Raw genomic sequence first — 16,704 nt, 5'->3', positions numbered from 1 at the left:
CATTACCTGGGCAAGAGGCAAGTGAAGTATTTCTGGACTCAACTCGACTTTAGTAGGTACTGTTCTTTTTATCCAGGGTTTAAATTTTTCTAAACGAAACGTTTCATTTTATTTAACTCTCATCTGATGTTCAGAATGCCCAAACAAGATCTACTTAAGTTTAGAACATATACACCAGGTTTATATGTGTCAGGCCGCGGAATGAAGGAAATGAACCAATCCGCACTGGGCCAGCGTGATGGACTACGGCCTAAGCCGCTTCTCATTTGGAGAGGAGACGCATGCGCTGTCGAGGGTCGGTAATGGGTTGATATGATGATGATAGTAAATTATGCTACTAATTATTTTATGATAGGTTTATATGATATCTATTTTATGATAGGTTTATGATGGATAATGATAATGCCCGATACATGATGCGAATAGCCTATAGGAATTGAATCTTAGATGGCGCTGGCTGGTATCGAATAAAACTAGAAACATTAGGAATGTTACAGTTTGAGATGTTTAGTATTCACAGCTGACGCCTACACGCCCATGTAAGCAGCAAGGCCAATGAAAGGTCGCCAGTTTGCCTGTCCCACTGTCTGTCACCAAATACAACTTCTATTTTAATATTAGAATATTAAAATAGAAGTTGCATAGTTAACGTGTTTAAAATTATCATTTTTAAAATAAAATGAAATAAATTCTCTACAAAACACATTTTTTTCGAAAAATAATTTCCTCGAATATATTTAATATATTATTTTACTTCACGGTCCAAAATAACAAGATATTAACATAAATTGATACACAAAAATAACCTAAAATAACCTATGTACTAAAATAAAACTGAATAAAAACTAGAACGTATCAAACAACCGCAGCGAGGCATAGTGCCTAAGAAGCTGGCTGCATTGCCCCTTAGAATGGTATACATAAATTAGAATAACATAAGTTTGACTTTAGGTATAGTTATTTTGATTTAAAAGAAGAAGAAGAAGAAGAAACACTTTATTGCACGTATAACATACAGGAAAAGAAACAGTAAGGAGTATACAGTACACAATGTAGACATGCAAAGGCGGCCTTATTGCTGCAAGCAATCTCTTACAGGCAACCTTTGTAGATAGGACTTACTTGATAGATATACATAAAAACCAAAATGTAAAGATACAAATACATATAAATTTTAAATAAATATACGTAATATATACTCGTAAATATAAAATATACATAATAAATATAAATATATAACAAACATAATATATATAAGTAGATAGAAAAAAAAGAATATAAAAAATCTACTTCAAATTTCATCACTCAAAGAGAGGTAGTAGTCCTTCAGACGACTTAAATATCGGAAGGGAACTATTTCCACGGATTTCAACAGCCAGATTGTTCCAGAGCATAATTGCTTTAAAGGTGAAAGAATTACTGAAGAACTTCGTTTTACAAAATGGGAGTACCAGACGGAAAAAAGTAGGAAATTACATCTACAAATCATCACCAACCGATTACCAGCCAGGTTTAGTCCGGAGTCCACCCTGCTGGCCAAGTGCGGATTGGTAAACTTCACACGAAGAAACGAGGGTTTGAGAAGGATATGACAACTCTAAGCCATGCAGGTTTCCTCACGGTGTTTTCCTTCACCGTTGAAGCAAGTGATACCTATAGTTAAAACGCACATAACTCCGAAATTGACATAAGTTCGTGACATCCGCATATCGTCTGCGAGAGGGGCAGAATCATTTGTGGGATTGAGTATGCTTTTACAATATTCAGTAAATTTAAAAAAAAAATCTAAAGATTGTAAACTGTAAAGTGTTTTATCGGTGATGAACCTACTCGAAATAAATGAATTTTGATTTTTTTTTTAATTGAAGTTATGTGTGTTACGTTTTGAGCAAATAAAATATCAGTTGCTTCAACGGTAAAGCAAAACATCGTGAGGAAATCTGCTGGGCCAACGAAGTGGGAGACGGTCTAAACCCTTCTCACTATGGGAGGAGACCAGAGCCTTGTAGTTGGGTTGATATCAGGAAGGAGACAGCGTTCCACTTCCGTGATCGATTGCTCGTGTGTGAACGGCAGTTTTGAAGCGACGGATTCCTGCGAATCGCGGACCGCCCATGAATTGGACTCTTGAAAACAGTTAAAGGCGGACGGCTATAAAACCATTCGAATAAAAACAGGTAATTGACGCAACAGGCCGTACAATTTAGATGTCTATCTAACGCCTGGGTTAAATAAGGTTTCAAGTCTGAACACTGCAATTATCTGGGAGCCAGATGTGCTAACAATGGGGTACTGATAAGATGCTTATTTGTATGGTTTAAAGAGTTTATAAAGTTGAGTGCCTGTACGACTCCGCACCTTGTATGACATACCTACCCAACAGTGTTCGAATACGATTCTCGGGTCGGGATAAAAAATTGGTTGCCTGTAAAGTCGGTATACGGGCGAAAGTTTCACGTGACGACTTTGAGTGGTAAAATAATTTTAATGTGAATATTCATTCGTATAGTAGGAAGAAGGATGAAATAATAGTAACAATTTAAAACATTTATTTATACAAAGAATTATATTTAAAACATTAATTTATACAAAGAATCTCGCACTGAATTTCATATTAACAAAATTTTATTTTTACCTTTACACATACATACGTATTTATATACAAATATACATACAATAACTTGCAATACATTTGCGTACAATGAAACAGCGTTTACTACAAAGGGACGCGTGCCTTTCACTTTTTATGTCTGTCTCTCTCGCTCTTAGGCGGGCTAACCATGCCCGAGTGGAAGGGACGCGTGCCTCTCACTCGCTCTCATTGTGAGCGCATAACGTGAGCGGAGCGTAACGCAGTTTCTTGAAGTGTCACCCGGCAAACCAATTTATAATACGTTGTCACGTCAAAACTGTAAGGGGTAAGTAATGGGGGGTTTATTTCGAAAAAAATCCCAATCATCAGCATTACTAAACGATGCATGTTCGATGCTGGACTTAGGCAGCGGCGTGCACTTCATCCATGCGTAGAAGCACAGCCTACCTTAAAAAATTATATCACTCGCGAAGTGGGATGATTTTTCCGTTTAGTTAAAAAATATTAAATCAATAGAAGCATATTTATTTTTCCATACAAACTAATTCAAAACATTCAAAATGTTAATTATGACAACCCCTTTGAAGATAAAAGACCGACACGCGCATAGTATTTTAGACACCTTTATTATAGATTAAATAGGCGTAGAAGCACTGCCTGCCCTAAGAAATTATAACACTTGTAAAGTAGGATGATTTTTCCATTTTGTTGGGAGTTCCGAATTCCACAGCCTTAGCCCGCTAACATCAAGCGGTTGTTAATGTTTCTTTTGATATCGTCTGTTCACTTAAACGAGAGTGCCTTTACCGGCGTGGGATCGCTATTTCAACCTTAGGACCTTTGCCATGCGACCATGGCCACTTCAGCGTCGATGAGCTATGTCAGTAACTCTGGTCCTTCTACGAATCTCCTTTTCGATGAATTGATCATTTGCTCTCCTTTTTTATAGCAATAATTTACTGTCTCACATCGCCTATAAAAAAAGCAACTTTCGCAGGGCTTCAAGGAACACGACCTGCAACGCGTCGCCCTGTGTCCATCTTACACCAGCAACCGCGCCCTACAGAACGGAACACAGCCGTTCTGCAGTACTTCCCCGGACGAGCTCTGTCTTAAAAAGTTCATCAACCGGACGCATAGGTTTAAACCTCACGTGCCTGTAGTAAAACCGGCAACCAAGCCATTCAGACCGGATCGGTAATCATATAAGCTAAAGGAGTATGAAAATTAAATTTTTATTTTTATTTTTTATTTTTATTGTAATTTAGCTTTAAATATTTATACTTTTATACTTTTAAAGGTTTATATTAACTGACTAATAATTAATTGTAAATAATTTATAAGAATGACTTTTTTACATTTTAATGCATGCTGTGATAACCTGTAAATAGTTGAACATTTACTATGTGACTCATTCCAAAAAAAAAAAAAGCATGTTTTAATGTATCTACTGTTGGTTGTCCTTTATAAATAAATAAATAAATAAATAAATAAATAAACCCGATTGATAAAATAATTACTTAGGTACACTCAACGCGGCCTACCTACTCTACAGTAGGGCTAGCGACCGCTCGTCTCGACACAGTAACCGGTAACCCCGACTTAAATACTTCGATATAATAGCTTTGGGGCCTCGTAAAGGCGTGCATCTGTGTGTGTGCTTTTTCTGACGTTCGTTTGTAGTTTAATATATTTACTGTGACCCCACCCCACCCACGTGTGTGTGTAATGCAATAAATATATATATATATATATATAATATATATATAGCAAAAGCATTGATAGCCCAGTAAGACTTCGACTTCACTTTCGGGGGGGGAGTTCGAATCCCAGCATGGCACGAACCTCTAACTTTTCTAAGTTACGTGCGTAATTACCTAATTAAAATATCGCTTGCTTGTGAAGGAAAACATCGTGAAGAAACCTGCATGCCTGAGAGTTCTGCATAATGTTCTCAAACGCTTGTAAAGTCTACCAATCCGCAATGGGCCAGCATGGTGGACTACGGGCTAAACCTAAACCTGACTGACGGTTGATGATGATTTGAAAATATAATTTTCCACTTTAAAATCTAATTAGCTATATATAAAGTCAAACATTATTAATGACATGATTATTAATAATTTCTCATTACGGGAGGACACCCGTGCCCTGTAGCGAGCTGGTAATGGGTTGATATGACTGTGACCCCGTCTTTAGCTCCCGATTGCTCTGACTAGACAGCTTCGTCGGACCTCTGTATGACTATCCTTACTCTGTGGCTAGACTTATGCAAATGCCTTACCCACGTAATGCAAGCACTGACTCCCACACAATGCCTTTTGTGGCGAGAAAAATATATTGGTATGAGGAAGAAAGAGGTAGGTATACGTGACGAAGTCTTGTACAAGCTGTGACTAGTAATGTGAGATCTGTCTTTAAGTATTAAATCATACCTACAGAGATACTAGCATGATCAACATATAGACGTCCCAGAGCGCAGAACTCAATGAACCACATCTTTCATGGAAGAGAGGGTTTTAGAACATAGATCCATCAGCACCACGAGGTTTTCATATACAACGTGTAACGGAATTACGAAATACTGTACTTGAAGGGTGCATAAGTATTCCCACCTATCTCATAAGGTACTAACCCTGTAAAAATATTTTACTATTTATTTTTCCATGCAAACTAATTCAAAACATGCTAAATGTTTGCTTATAAAAACCCTATTGAAGATAAATAACCGACACGCGCGTTATATTTTAGATACCTTTATAATAGATTTAATAAGTGATCTGGGCTGTATCTGTATTTCTATGGCTGTATCTGTATCTGTATAACTATGGCCATGGTTTACTGAAATAATATTTGCTGGACCTTTTTATACACTTAATTTAACAGAGCGCTTAAAATTATAAAAATATCTCCATATCAACGTAAAAATACCATAAGTAAGTGGTTGTTTAAGCGGTAAACTGAAGCTGTTCCTTTGTTTAAATATTTATTTTTAACAACATTATTACTGAAAGCTCAGGTTGGAAGGAAGCGATTTTCACGACACAGGGAATGCTAATGTGGAAATCACTGAACAATATTTATAACTTTGAAGCATTTTTTTGCTAAGCTACTTAGAAACTACTATTGTTATTGGTACAGTGTAATATGTAGTTTTTAAGATATCAATAAAGCTATTCAATAAATAATCGAAAAATAAATTTACATAAACTTCATTCTTTTTTTGTAATTTATATCCGTGCGAAGCCGGGTCGGGCGGGTAAATAATCTGCTGTTTGAGATATTAATTGCGTCACAAAGTCAAAACTAAATTTCGATTCGAGATTATTCGAGTAAATACTTTGATAGACAACGTTTTTGTTGCCCACCGAATTATTATTTTAGGCTTTGTAGTGGCAACAATAGTTTTAATCTATACCTATTTGCTTATCTGTCACTTTATTTAATTAGGATATTCTACAGCCTTATCAAGTTTGTTTAGGATCTTCCCTATCGTAGTAGCAAGAAATAGATAATTTACGACCTCTTTGGTGCTGTAGGAGTAAAAGCTGACTGTGCGTTAAACTTACCGGTTCGTAAGTTAAATTTACAGTATTTTCAGTCTCAACCACGTCGTCGACGAGCCCGGATTAAACAGATTACTGAGATCGGCAATTCCAATTTTAGGATTTTATGAACTTCATTTTGCTGCCGATTTAACAGAAAAATCTGACATAGCTTTTGTTGGGTATGGCTATGTCAGGTGTGACATTTTCTACCTAAATTTTACTTATTAGATTGCGTTTAAGTTAACTACGATTTGTATGGAATCTTAAGAGCTGCCCTAGCGACAGTACGGTTTCCCAGTATTATAACTAGATGGCGCTCCTCCGATACCATATAAATCGTAGTTAACTTTCACGCGTTCAAATAAATAAAGGACGTAGAAAACCTTACACGACTCACTCTGTTCTTGCTCTTTTTGTGATACTTCTCCTTCAAGACCCTTTCTTAAGCCGCTGTCAGCTGGTACAGTCCAGTTGTACAGTGGCTGATACATCCAAACCACACCACCTAAAGATTACATAGAATATCTTTTAAACAAAGAATTTTGGCATTCGAAGAATGAATATTTGTATAGATCCCTTTTATTCGATATCACATTGTGACCTCCGACCCAATAAGTTTTTGGTGTTTTTTAAAAAATAATAATTTTGGAAAAATACGGACAGACAGGCAAACATACAAGCGATATATACAATATGGGTCCTAGTATCATGAGGTAGGGAGACCTAAATTGACAGGCGGACGCGCGAGTAGGTACGGCGAAGGTGGTACAGTGGTTCCGTTTTTAGTTAAAGGAACCCTAAAAATAAGCATTCTTTGGATAATCCTTAATTAAACTACGACACTACGTCGAGGGTCACGATTCACGATTTTTCATGACTTCACCGATTTACATAATTTATTTGACTCCATAGTCATTCATACAACTAGTTTTAAATTACGTCACCTTTGACTTTGTGATAGCTATGAGGTAAGTTCACGATTCTTTGTAATCGTGCTGAAAGCGAAAGCCAAAAGTAAAAGAAGTTGTTAGGTTACCTTACCTTGTATTCAACCAGCAGGGCTAGCACAGGCAGGAGACAAAAATTATATCCCCTGATTATATCCCCTGACAGTGGATATAATTAACGTGTCAGCCTGCTAAAGCACGGGAACATGGAATAGGAGAAGTTTTGCCCCGGTTTATTATCACATATTTCATTTGGATATTATTTCTACTTGTGCGCCGATGCTCTGAGAGTTGATAAAGCTGTGGGTAAAATTGTATTCCTTTCCCCGGGGATATAATTGTCTCCTTCCCATGCTAACCATGCTGGAAGGAAGAGATTTCCACACCAGAGGGAATAATAGTGTGGAAATCACAGACTTTATCTGTATTTTACTGTTATTTTTTTAAATAAGTAAATGAAAGAAATAACACTGACGAGAAGCTAAAGTCGTACAGAAAAAGTATAGTCTACCTTCGCGTCGGTTTAGAGAAACGAGACCAAAAATCCCTTCTTATATTGATTTTTATTTATATAATGGAACTGTTAAAAATTTTAAAATTTGTATTGCAGTTTATGTGTTTTTTTTATTGTCTATGCCTACCTGAATCAAATAAGTAAATAAAAAAATAATAATTTCTGAAAGAAAAATCTATCAGGACTATATAATAAAATAAAACCCTCATTCAAACAATGTATCTGATTCGTATTGCTTTAAACAAAACTTCAAGCTTCAAACCTTCTTTATAGCTTCTAGCGGAAGATCTCTACTTATTTTACTTTGACCTAGTGGATTGCATAGAACCAAGATTTAAGAAAAAACAAAACTAACCATTTCTGTGTAAGCCCGTTTATATGAATCATCTCTTACACGTCAGTGGGCATAGCCAAGTGGAGTGGCATCACATTGCCACACTCCGTTGAACTAGCAAACGTAACCTGACGTGCGTTTCCTTGTTACTGTAGGGCTACCACCTGCCATCTGGCATCTACCATCTGGTTGGAAAACGTTAAATGGCATATGATTTAGGGGCGTAGACTAACTAAACAATGATATTATTATTATTTACTGAGCTTAACTTGTTTTAATTCGTCACTGCCGGACAAATCCATCCGTTATATGTTTATTATATACAAGCTTAGTCCCGCGGTTTCATTCGCTATGATTATACTGATACCTACTAATATACTACGATAATGTTTATTCTTATAGAAAAGTCCTATTAAAGTATTAAGGACTACGTCAACGATAAAAATGCTTGGGTGAAAATATTGATTCTTAAATAGGTGATAACAAAAAAAATCGGCTGTTGGTTGTGGGCTTCTTCTTAGACCAGGGCGCATTTGGAACCCTCGTGGAACCATCAACTCACCTCTATGTCATATTTTACATGTAATGTACGCATCAAAAGTGCCATCTATGTGCCTATTTTAATGAAGAAATATTTGACTTTGACTTTGACTTTGAACACAGCCCAGCCTTTGAATCTAGCCATGAAGTAATGATTACAAAGATGGGTCGTAGCTTTAAATTTCCTCAGGAATTGGGTTGTTTTCAAATCCGATAGGTTTTAAGAAACAAGTGCAATTATAATCCATACTAATATTATATAAGTTTGTCCGTTTATTTGTAACATAAGTTATGCTCAACTATTGTAACTTGGGAGAATACTGTTGTAGAGATAGTTTGCATTAGTGTTGCCCAAATGCAAGAACAAGACGAGACTTAGCCAGTCTTGGTCTTGGTCTTGCGCCAATACACCTGGTCTTGGTCTTGGTCTTGGTCTTGCGCTCCCAGTCTTGGTCTTGGTCTTGGTCTTGCAGCAAGAGTCTTGCAAGTCTTGCAATTACCTATTAGTCTATTACTATTTATTAAAGTTTACTTTAAATCTTAGAAAAACGTATTAGAATTGGAACATTGTGAGCTTGAATTAACATAGCCATAGTAAAGATCAAGCAGATTAATAAATAACTGAAGATTTGATAAGAAATTCGAAAAATCAACTGACCTATATGTCGTTTTCCATGGAAGTAACTGTTTCTTAATAAACATTTATGATTTATAAGCTTACATTTGCTAAAACATGTAAAAAAACAAATTAATTACAATAACTTGACTGTATTTTAAAGAACAATACTTATCTGTCTAGAAAGAGATTGAACCCTCAACTTATAAGAAATTTAATAAAAGAGTTTTACGATTTATCATTTATTTGAATAAAGCTGAAGAGTTCGTTTGTATGTTTGATGACAGAAGTTTTAAAATAAATAAATAAATCCTGAACGTCACTATACCTCCAAAGTTACTATTCCTCGTGGACGAAGTCGCGGGCACAGCTAGTAAATACTTACTCTCATCATCTCTCTCAGAGATATTCGAACACTTTTTTGCTATTTTTTCTTGTAAAAACTTAAGAAATATAATGACTAAATGTACAATAATAGTACCTAAGTAATTAGTTTAAAACCATATAAGTAATCAATATTATAATTACTTACTAGAATGAATTATTATGACATCTACTACCTATCCTCACCATTTTATCCTAATCATAATACTACTTGCGTGATCAGTATAATGTATTCATTTTCATTCTAAGCACTCTGAAACTTATTTATTCTTTGGAACACCTGTAGGTACTCTTAAAATTCGAAATTATTTTGCATGAATAGTGTCAAATGTTATGATTTCGGCGCGGCGGCAACGATTGTTTTAGATTTCAAAAGAAGCCGCCGGCGCGTGTATCATAACCATGTACTTCCGAAAAGCGGCAAATTTCTTTGAGAAGTAAGTACAAAACCTTTGATGCCGCATTATCAAAGTGCCGATGGTTAAAACATAACTATGCATGCACTCAGTTTGATTTTAATAGATATTTTTTTATTCGCTATGTTTATGGTATTAGTCGTAATGCGCATAGGTCCAGTTTTTCATATTCTTTGATATAGTTTTTTGCGTCTCATAGAATTCCTAAGCGTACCTACCTACCTATACACCGAACTGTTACACCTAACTACTCCGTGAAATAGCGCTAAGTCCTAGCTGCAAGACGCAAGAGTCTTGCAGGCTATGTCTTGTTCTTGCTCAAGTCTTGCACGGTCAGTCTTGGTCTTGGTCTTGCTAAAAATACGCGGTCTTGTTCTTGGTCTTGGTCTTGCAAAAACGCAAGAACAAGACCAAGACTGCAAGACCAAGACTGAATTTGGGCAACACTAGTTTGCATCCTTAGAAATGACACGGAATACTTTTGATACAGAATACTTTGTATCGCGAATAAACATGCGGTTCCTGCAGCATTTAAAGAAAAAATTATACTCATACACTACTGATATAGAAGCATCGAATAAAAAATCGAAAGCTTTAGTAGTGTTTTTAGAACAGGCGGTTAGACACTTCATTAAATTAATTATTTTACCTGCAATGTTCTAAACGTTTACTATAAAATGGGGAAAGTGGCAAAAGTTTGTGAGCTAGCAACATTCCGCGGGAGGGAATTGCGACGATCTCGGGGCGTGTTCTCTGTTTTTGGACACAATGCACTGCATGCAATAACGACTTAAAGAGGATTCTGTATGTCTATAATTCTGTACTTAAAATGTTTCATAGCCCTATCTTGATAGGTAGGTACTCGTAGGTAAGTCGAGATGGATTCGTTCGTACGCATCGATTCCTATCACGCGTTTCCTCTTGCGTTCGCTTGCGTAACTATGTGAGCTACTAAAGGTGACTGTTCACAATACATGTGGTCTTTACATTTGAGATTGTTTCTTTTGAAGTAAAACCTATTTACGCACGCTTGGCTTGGGGAGTAAGCTGCTGAAATCTGAATACGTGACGAGGGCGTTACGAAATGTGAGATCAGGCGAGGCGACCGGAAGTTGAGTGTGAGAAAATAAAAAATATACCGTAACATACGAAAATTAACTCTCGTTTCATATATTACTGTATATTTTTTAGTCTGTCTGTATATTGTTTAGTATTGCTCGATAAATGGGCTATCCAACACTGAAAGATTGTTTTAAATCGAATCAGTAGTTCCTGAGAATATCACGTTCAAATAAACAAACAAACAAACTCTTCAGCTTTATATATTAGTATAAAAGTGTTAGTTTTTCAAACAGACAAGCTTACGCATATAAATAATAGGATGGATAGTGAAGAAGCAGCTTTTCTTACGCCCACTTAAATTACAGTCGACGAATGTGTTAATTGTATTGCATCCGAAATTCTGAAAGCATTAAATAAACATTTCGTTTATTTCAAGTGCTTTTAAGTGAAGTTACGTTAGTGTTAGTATTGCGCCTATTTCTTAATAGCTGCAACTTCGTTGACGCTGGCCAAGTGCGGATTTGTAAATTTGTTTTTTTTTATTCCACTATTAGTTGATTTCGCCTGGTGGTAAGTGAGTCTAAGATGGTAGCGGGCTAACCTGTTAGAGAATATGGTAGTAATACTCCTATGGTTGGTTTCTACGCGACATCGCACCGGAACACTAAGTCGCTTATCTGCACGTCTTTGTCGGTGGGTGACCAGCCCCGGCCAAAGCCTCCCACCAGACCAGACAAGAGACAATTCAGAAATTATAAATTCCTCTGCCGGGAATCGAACCCGGGACCTCGTACTTTAATACATAGCGCTTCACTAGACACTTCAATTTTATTACCAGAAAATTAAACAGAGATATAGAAAGAAGATATAAACCTAGCGATTCCTGCGACTTTCGTCACACGACGTTGATAAGCTAATTTGAAAGATGTCATTATCATCATCATATCAACCCATTACCGGCCCTCTACAGGGTACAGACCTCCCACAATGAGAAGGGGTTAAGGCCGTAGTCCACCACGCTGGCCCAGTGCGGTTTGGTGGACTTCACACACCTTTAAGAACATTATGGAGAACTCTCAGGTATGTAGGTTTCCTCACGATGTTTACCTTCGCCAAGGTAGCCTGAAGCAAGTGATATTATAATTGCTTAAAACGCACATAACTTAGTAAAGTTAGAGGTGCGTGTCGGGAATCGAACTCGCTCCCCCGAAAGTGGAGTCGAAGTCCTACAGTGATAGACCCACTGGGCTATCACTGGTCCCTAGTTTCACTGCTTGAAAGATGTAACTTGTGTAAATTTAACACAAATGTGTTAAAACATCGATTTATGTAAAACAAAGTAACGCTAAAAACTTACGTTATCAATGGACATGGTGTTGCAGCCCTTCAATGGGACGGTGTACTGCAAGTCGCCCTTCGCGGAGACGTACTCCCGCAGGCACGTGGAGTTAGTGCCTAACCCCGCTGGATACACGATACCGTTGAATGTGTCGTAGACGCTGGAAGAAAAGGTATCTTGTAAAAAGTTACAATAATTATTGTAACGAAACCAAAACGTGCTAAGTGTGAGAGAGTTTACGTATCGAGAGTTCCGTACAAACTTGTAAATATTTTAATTCTTGAGGGGACATAGCAGAGGGGGCAGATAGCAGTAATCCCTACTGAAAAAGGCGACTTTTAACATTTAGCTAAAAGTGTGAGATCTCCTTATGTAGATGAGAACGTCTGAAACTCGAAATGTTTTAGCAAAATGACAAAAACTTATTTCATCAGCATGACGGAAATTTTCATTCATCCCGGATTCAACTTTCATTTAAAAATCAATTATTATTAGATACATTAGGCGCGTGTCTTCTCTAGTATAAAACGAAGTCGCTTTCCTCGTTTGTGTGTATGTATCACAGACACACATTAGGGCGTAATGTATGCAAAGTAAGTATAAATTACGCCTAATAAGATCTTTTGTAAGTGGAAAATAAGACTATTTACACGTAAGTGGGAAATAAATTTACATGACAGCAACTTTACGTTCTTTTTTCTAATTTATAACTCTTATTTGTACACCACATGAATTAAAAGAATTACACAAGAGAACAGAAACATAAAAATAGAAGCAGAATACAAAAGGCGGCCTTAAGAATTTATACCTGTGCGAAGCCGAGGCGGGTTGCTAGTTAGATATAATACGTTTTTCGCATAGTAAAATTATACTTTTCCTTGATGCTGGCATATAAAACGCTGAATATATAAAGTTTTTGCGCTTTGAAAGCGTCGACCGTCTCACCAATACTAACGTCTCGACTAATACTTGATATTTCCCAGTATTCCATTATAATAATGATTAGGGAACTAAATTAATAAATAACGTGCTTAACTATTTACTTACTTTGTGTGGGTGTACAGCAAACTGTTTGAGCGGAAGACAAGAAATGTGCCTGACGGAAACCTGCTTAGATTAAATTATTTTTTTGGACAGTCATGAAATAAACAGGGAGTAACACCTTACCTATTGGGGTGTTTGAGTGTGTGCGCTAGCGAGACGGTCACATGCATGTTGTCCTTCTCGCATGCGACTGCTAGGGTGTCCAGAGGCGCCAGGGCTCCTGGCCAATCCGTGACCGCATCCGTGGCCGTCGCTACTGACGTTGTAGCTAAATCTGAAGACAAACTGCATTATAAAGCAAGTATCACCACATAAACTCTTTGCCGGCCCACTACAGGGCAAGTTTCTCCTCCCACAAGAAGGGTTTAAGCTTTTTCTTATAAATGTTTTTTTGTTTTACTAAGTATTGATATTTTAAGAGAGCAAAAAACTAATGTTTCTTGCCAGCACTTTCTCTACAATCTGCCTGTCAAGCCGGCAGTACAATCACTACAAACAGATATTTCAAAGGTGACCGAATCAAATAAATTTAGAAATTACTATTATAAATGAAAATTATAATGTTTGAATCGTGGGTTCTGAATTTAGGGGCGGTAGGGTATGGGAAAGGTTTGGGTAGTTTGGCGGAGTCCCTAATAACAGTCACGAAAATCGTGTCAATGATATTCAATTATATCTACTATTTTTTCAAAAGAATATACCTAGTCTTGCGGTGTTTTTTACTAAATTATTTAGCTTTAATCTCCAAAATTTCAATTTCCAAACAACTATGCGCTTCCTCAAAAATAACAAAACAGTTGGTTGGAAATCTGACCATCCTCTATGAAATGCACATCTCAAAATAAAACAGAACGCATAGTATAAAAGATTTAAATTAATAAAAGTAATAATTTATAACCTATTAAAATAAATTAACACCTGATTTAATAACAAAGATATCTAACCAAAAAGGCGCAGTTAGTGCCCTCCCCTTTTCACTAAAGTTCGAGTTTACTGGTGGCCACTAACTGCGCCTGAATGGGTTGAGAAGATGTCAGCTAACCTGTTAGGGCTATGGCAGTGTATTTTTCGTTTACTATTTATGTATGGTATTTATTATCAGATTTTTATAATTTTTCGGAGTTATGGTGTAAAATCGTCGAACACTCATCCCCTCTCCCAGAGGAACCGAGCTTAATGTCGGGATAAAAAGTATCCTTTATTACTTCTAATACTTCCAAGAATATGTGTACAAAGTTTCATGAGGATCGGTGTAGAAGTTTTTGCGTGAAAGCGTAACAAACAAACTTACATCGACATTTATAATATTAGTAGGGATTTTGTGTTTTATATATGGGCTTCGTTGCCGGATGCAAATAAATAAATAGCTACATAGTAGTTACTCCTAATCGTTTTATACGCGGCATCGTACCGCAACACTATATCGCTTGGCGATTCTTCTACGAGTATGTCGGTCGATTGGTAACATGCCACTTGCCAGCAACCACAGACCAAAGCAACGACACAGACCATCGCACCAAACAACCATCTACATTTCTAACTCCATTAAAGAAGATAGGAAGGTAATTCGATCAAATAGCTATAGTAATTATAGTCATAATATGTAAACTTTTTTAAAAAATAAAAAAGATGACACTCAGGCGAACTGTTAAAGGAAGTAGTTAAGTACACGTAACCATTAGTCACGGCAGCTTAATAGCAGGTAATAACTCAGGTTCCGCATCCAAGAGCACGGTTCCGTACGTCGGTATCAGTTACGTGAACACGGGGCCCGTAGAACTGATTATATGATCTTCAATACACCCACATTTCCTATCAATGCTACTGTAGTACTTCTAAATTCTTTCGTGACTGAATTCTAGTTTGTTGTAGCACATACGAGCTAGGTTTATACAAAAATGTATTTATGTGTATGTAATATATTTAGTTTTTAGTTATAAATAAATAATATAAATATACTACGGTAATACACACATCGCCACCTAGCCCCAAACTAATCATAGCTAGTGTGTGACTGATGAATATTTTAATGAATAATATACATAAATTCTTATAATATACAAATAAAGATCCAGACACAGAAAAACATACATGCTCATCACATAAACATTTTCCAGTTGTGGGAATCGAACCAAAGTCCTTGGAATCATAAAACAGGGTCGCTGCCCACTGCACCAATAGATTCCGAAAATTATAGACCGACTTTAACCAATTCTTCGTCAAAAGATACCTAAACTATCAACAAAATTGGGGAGCTCTAAGAAAATAGCAATAATGTAACCCAAAGTAGCAAAATTCATTACTTGGCGTTGACAAAACAATTTTAAATAATGTACTCAATATTACCTACAAAAAAGTCCAAGGAATATATCGCGAGGGAATGTATCTAACTGTCCTGGTTAAAAGCAATAGCAGCTTTTCAGCGTGTTCAAAAATGTTATTAAATCACCAGTGTATACAAAAGTGGGTTACATTAGTATAGCAGTTTTAATTCCTATTTAAATAAATAGTTTTATCATCAAGGGTATTTATATAGTGAATTAAAATAAAGTAGTAAAATACTTTTTTAATCATTCCAATTGTACATTTTTATTAGAAGTTTTCACGAATTTATAAGTTTAAGAACTACACTTGAACAAAACAGCTATTTTTTGAAATGCTTAATTGAAAAGTGCTTTTTAAAACTACACACGATTTGAAAATAAAAACTTAAAAATAGCTGTATAACTACACTTAATAGAAAGCAACCCTCCGAAATAAACTGTTCCTACGGAATGCTTTGAAAACAAGAAACAACGCGAACGTAGTCGCGGCAACAGGTAATAAATAAAACAAAACAAATGCATATTCGCTATTTTTAAAACCCGTCCAGCGTCTTACCGCAAGAACAAAATATGTAGTTAACTTTATAAAACAACCACAAAAATTCCTAGATTTATAGGTAATTTTACAGCTGCGGTCTGGATAACATCTCATTGTTTTGAAGTCACTTCGCACAAAGGGGAGTGTTATTAAATACAGAGAGTTTCGTTGGTATATCTGTGTTATTTCTTTTTTAACCCCCAACGCAAAAGCGACCGGGGTGTTGTAAGATTGAAGTGTATTTATATATAGTGTTTGTCTCTGGCATCGGAACGGATGGACCGAATTTGATTTCGTTTCTTTTCTTTAAGAGGTGAATTAGTCGGGAGTGCTCCTAGATATGTTTGATGAAAATCAGTTCAAGATGGCCGCCGTCTCATAATTGACTTTGACTATATCGATTTTATCTAACTATAGATTGTTGTAACAATTTGCTTAGATCATTTAACTGATAACTAATGTGTCTTTTTGTATACCATTATATTGTACTAGAATTTTGTGCCCA

The 16,704-nt window shown here is 36.3% G+C and overlaps 1 protein-coding gene across 1 annotated transcript in view; it reads right to left on the bottom strand.

Moving 5' to 3' along the window:
* The window catches only part of LOC120625316, a 67,318-nt gene that overhangs the window by 11,278 nt on the left and 39,336 nt on the right, over positions 1 to 16,704 (bottom strand). Inside the window, exons 3-4 of the mRNA XM_039892350.1 lie at positions 13,461 to 13,611; positions 12,312 to 12,453 (exon numbers count right to left, since the gene is read on the bottom strand). Coding sequence (XP_039748284.1) covers positions 12,312 to 12,453; positions 13,461 to 13,611 — 293 coding nt within the window. The remainder of the gene's footprint in view (positions 1 to 12,311; positions 12,454 to 13,460; positions 13,612 to 16,704) is intronic.

The sequence above is a fragment of the Pararge aegeria genome, chromosome 7 (assembly GCF_905163445.1).
Source record: "Pararge aegeria chromosome 7, ilParAegt1.1, whole genome shotgun sequence".
Classification (NCBI taxonomy): Eukaryota; Metazoa; Arthropoda; class Insecta; order Lepidoptera; family Nymphalidae; genus Pararge; species Pararge aegeria.
Note: the sequence above shows the minus strand (reverse complement) of the source record. Positions and strands in the feature narration are given on the sequence as shown.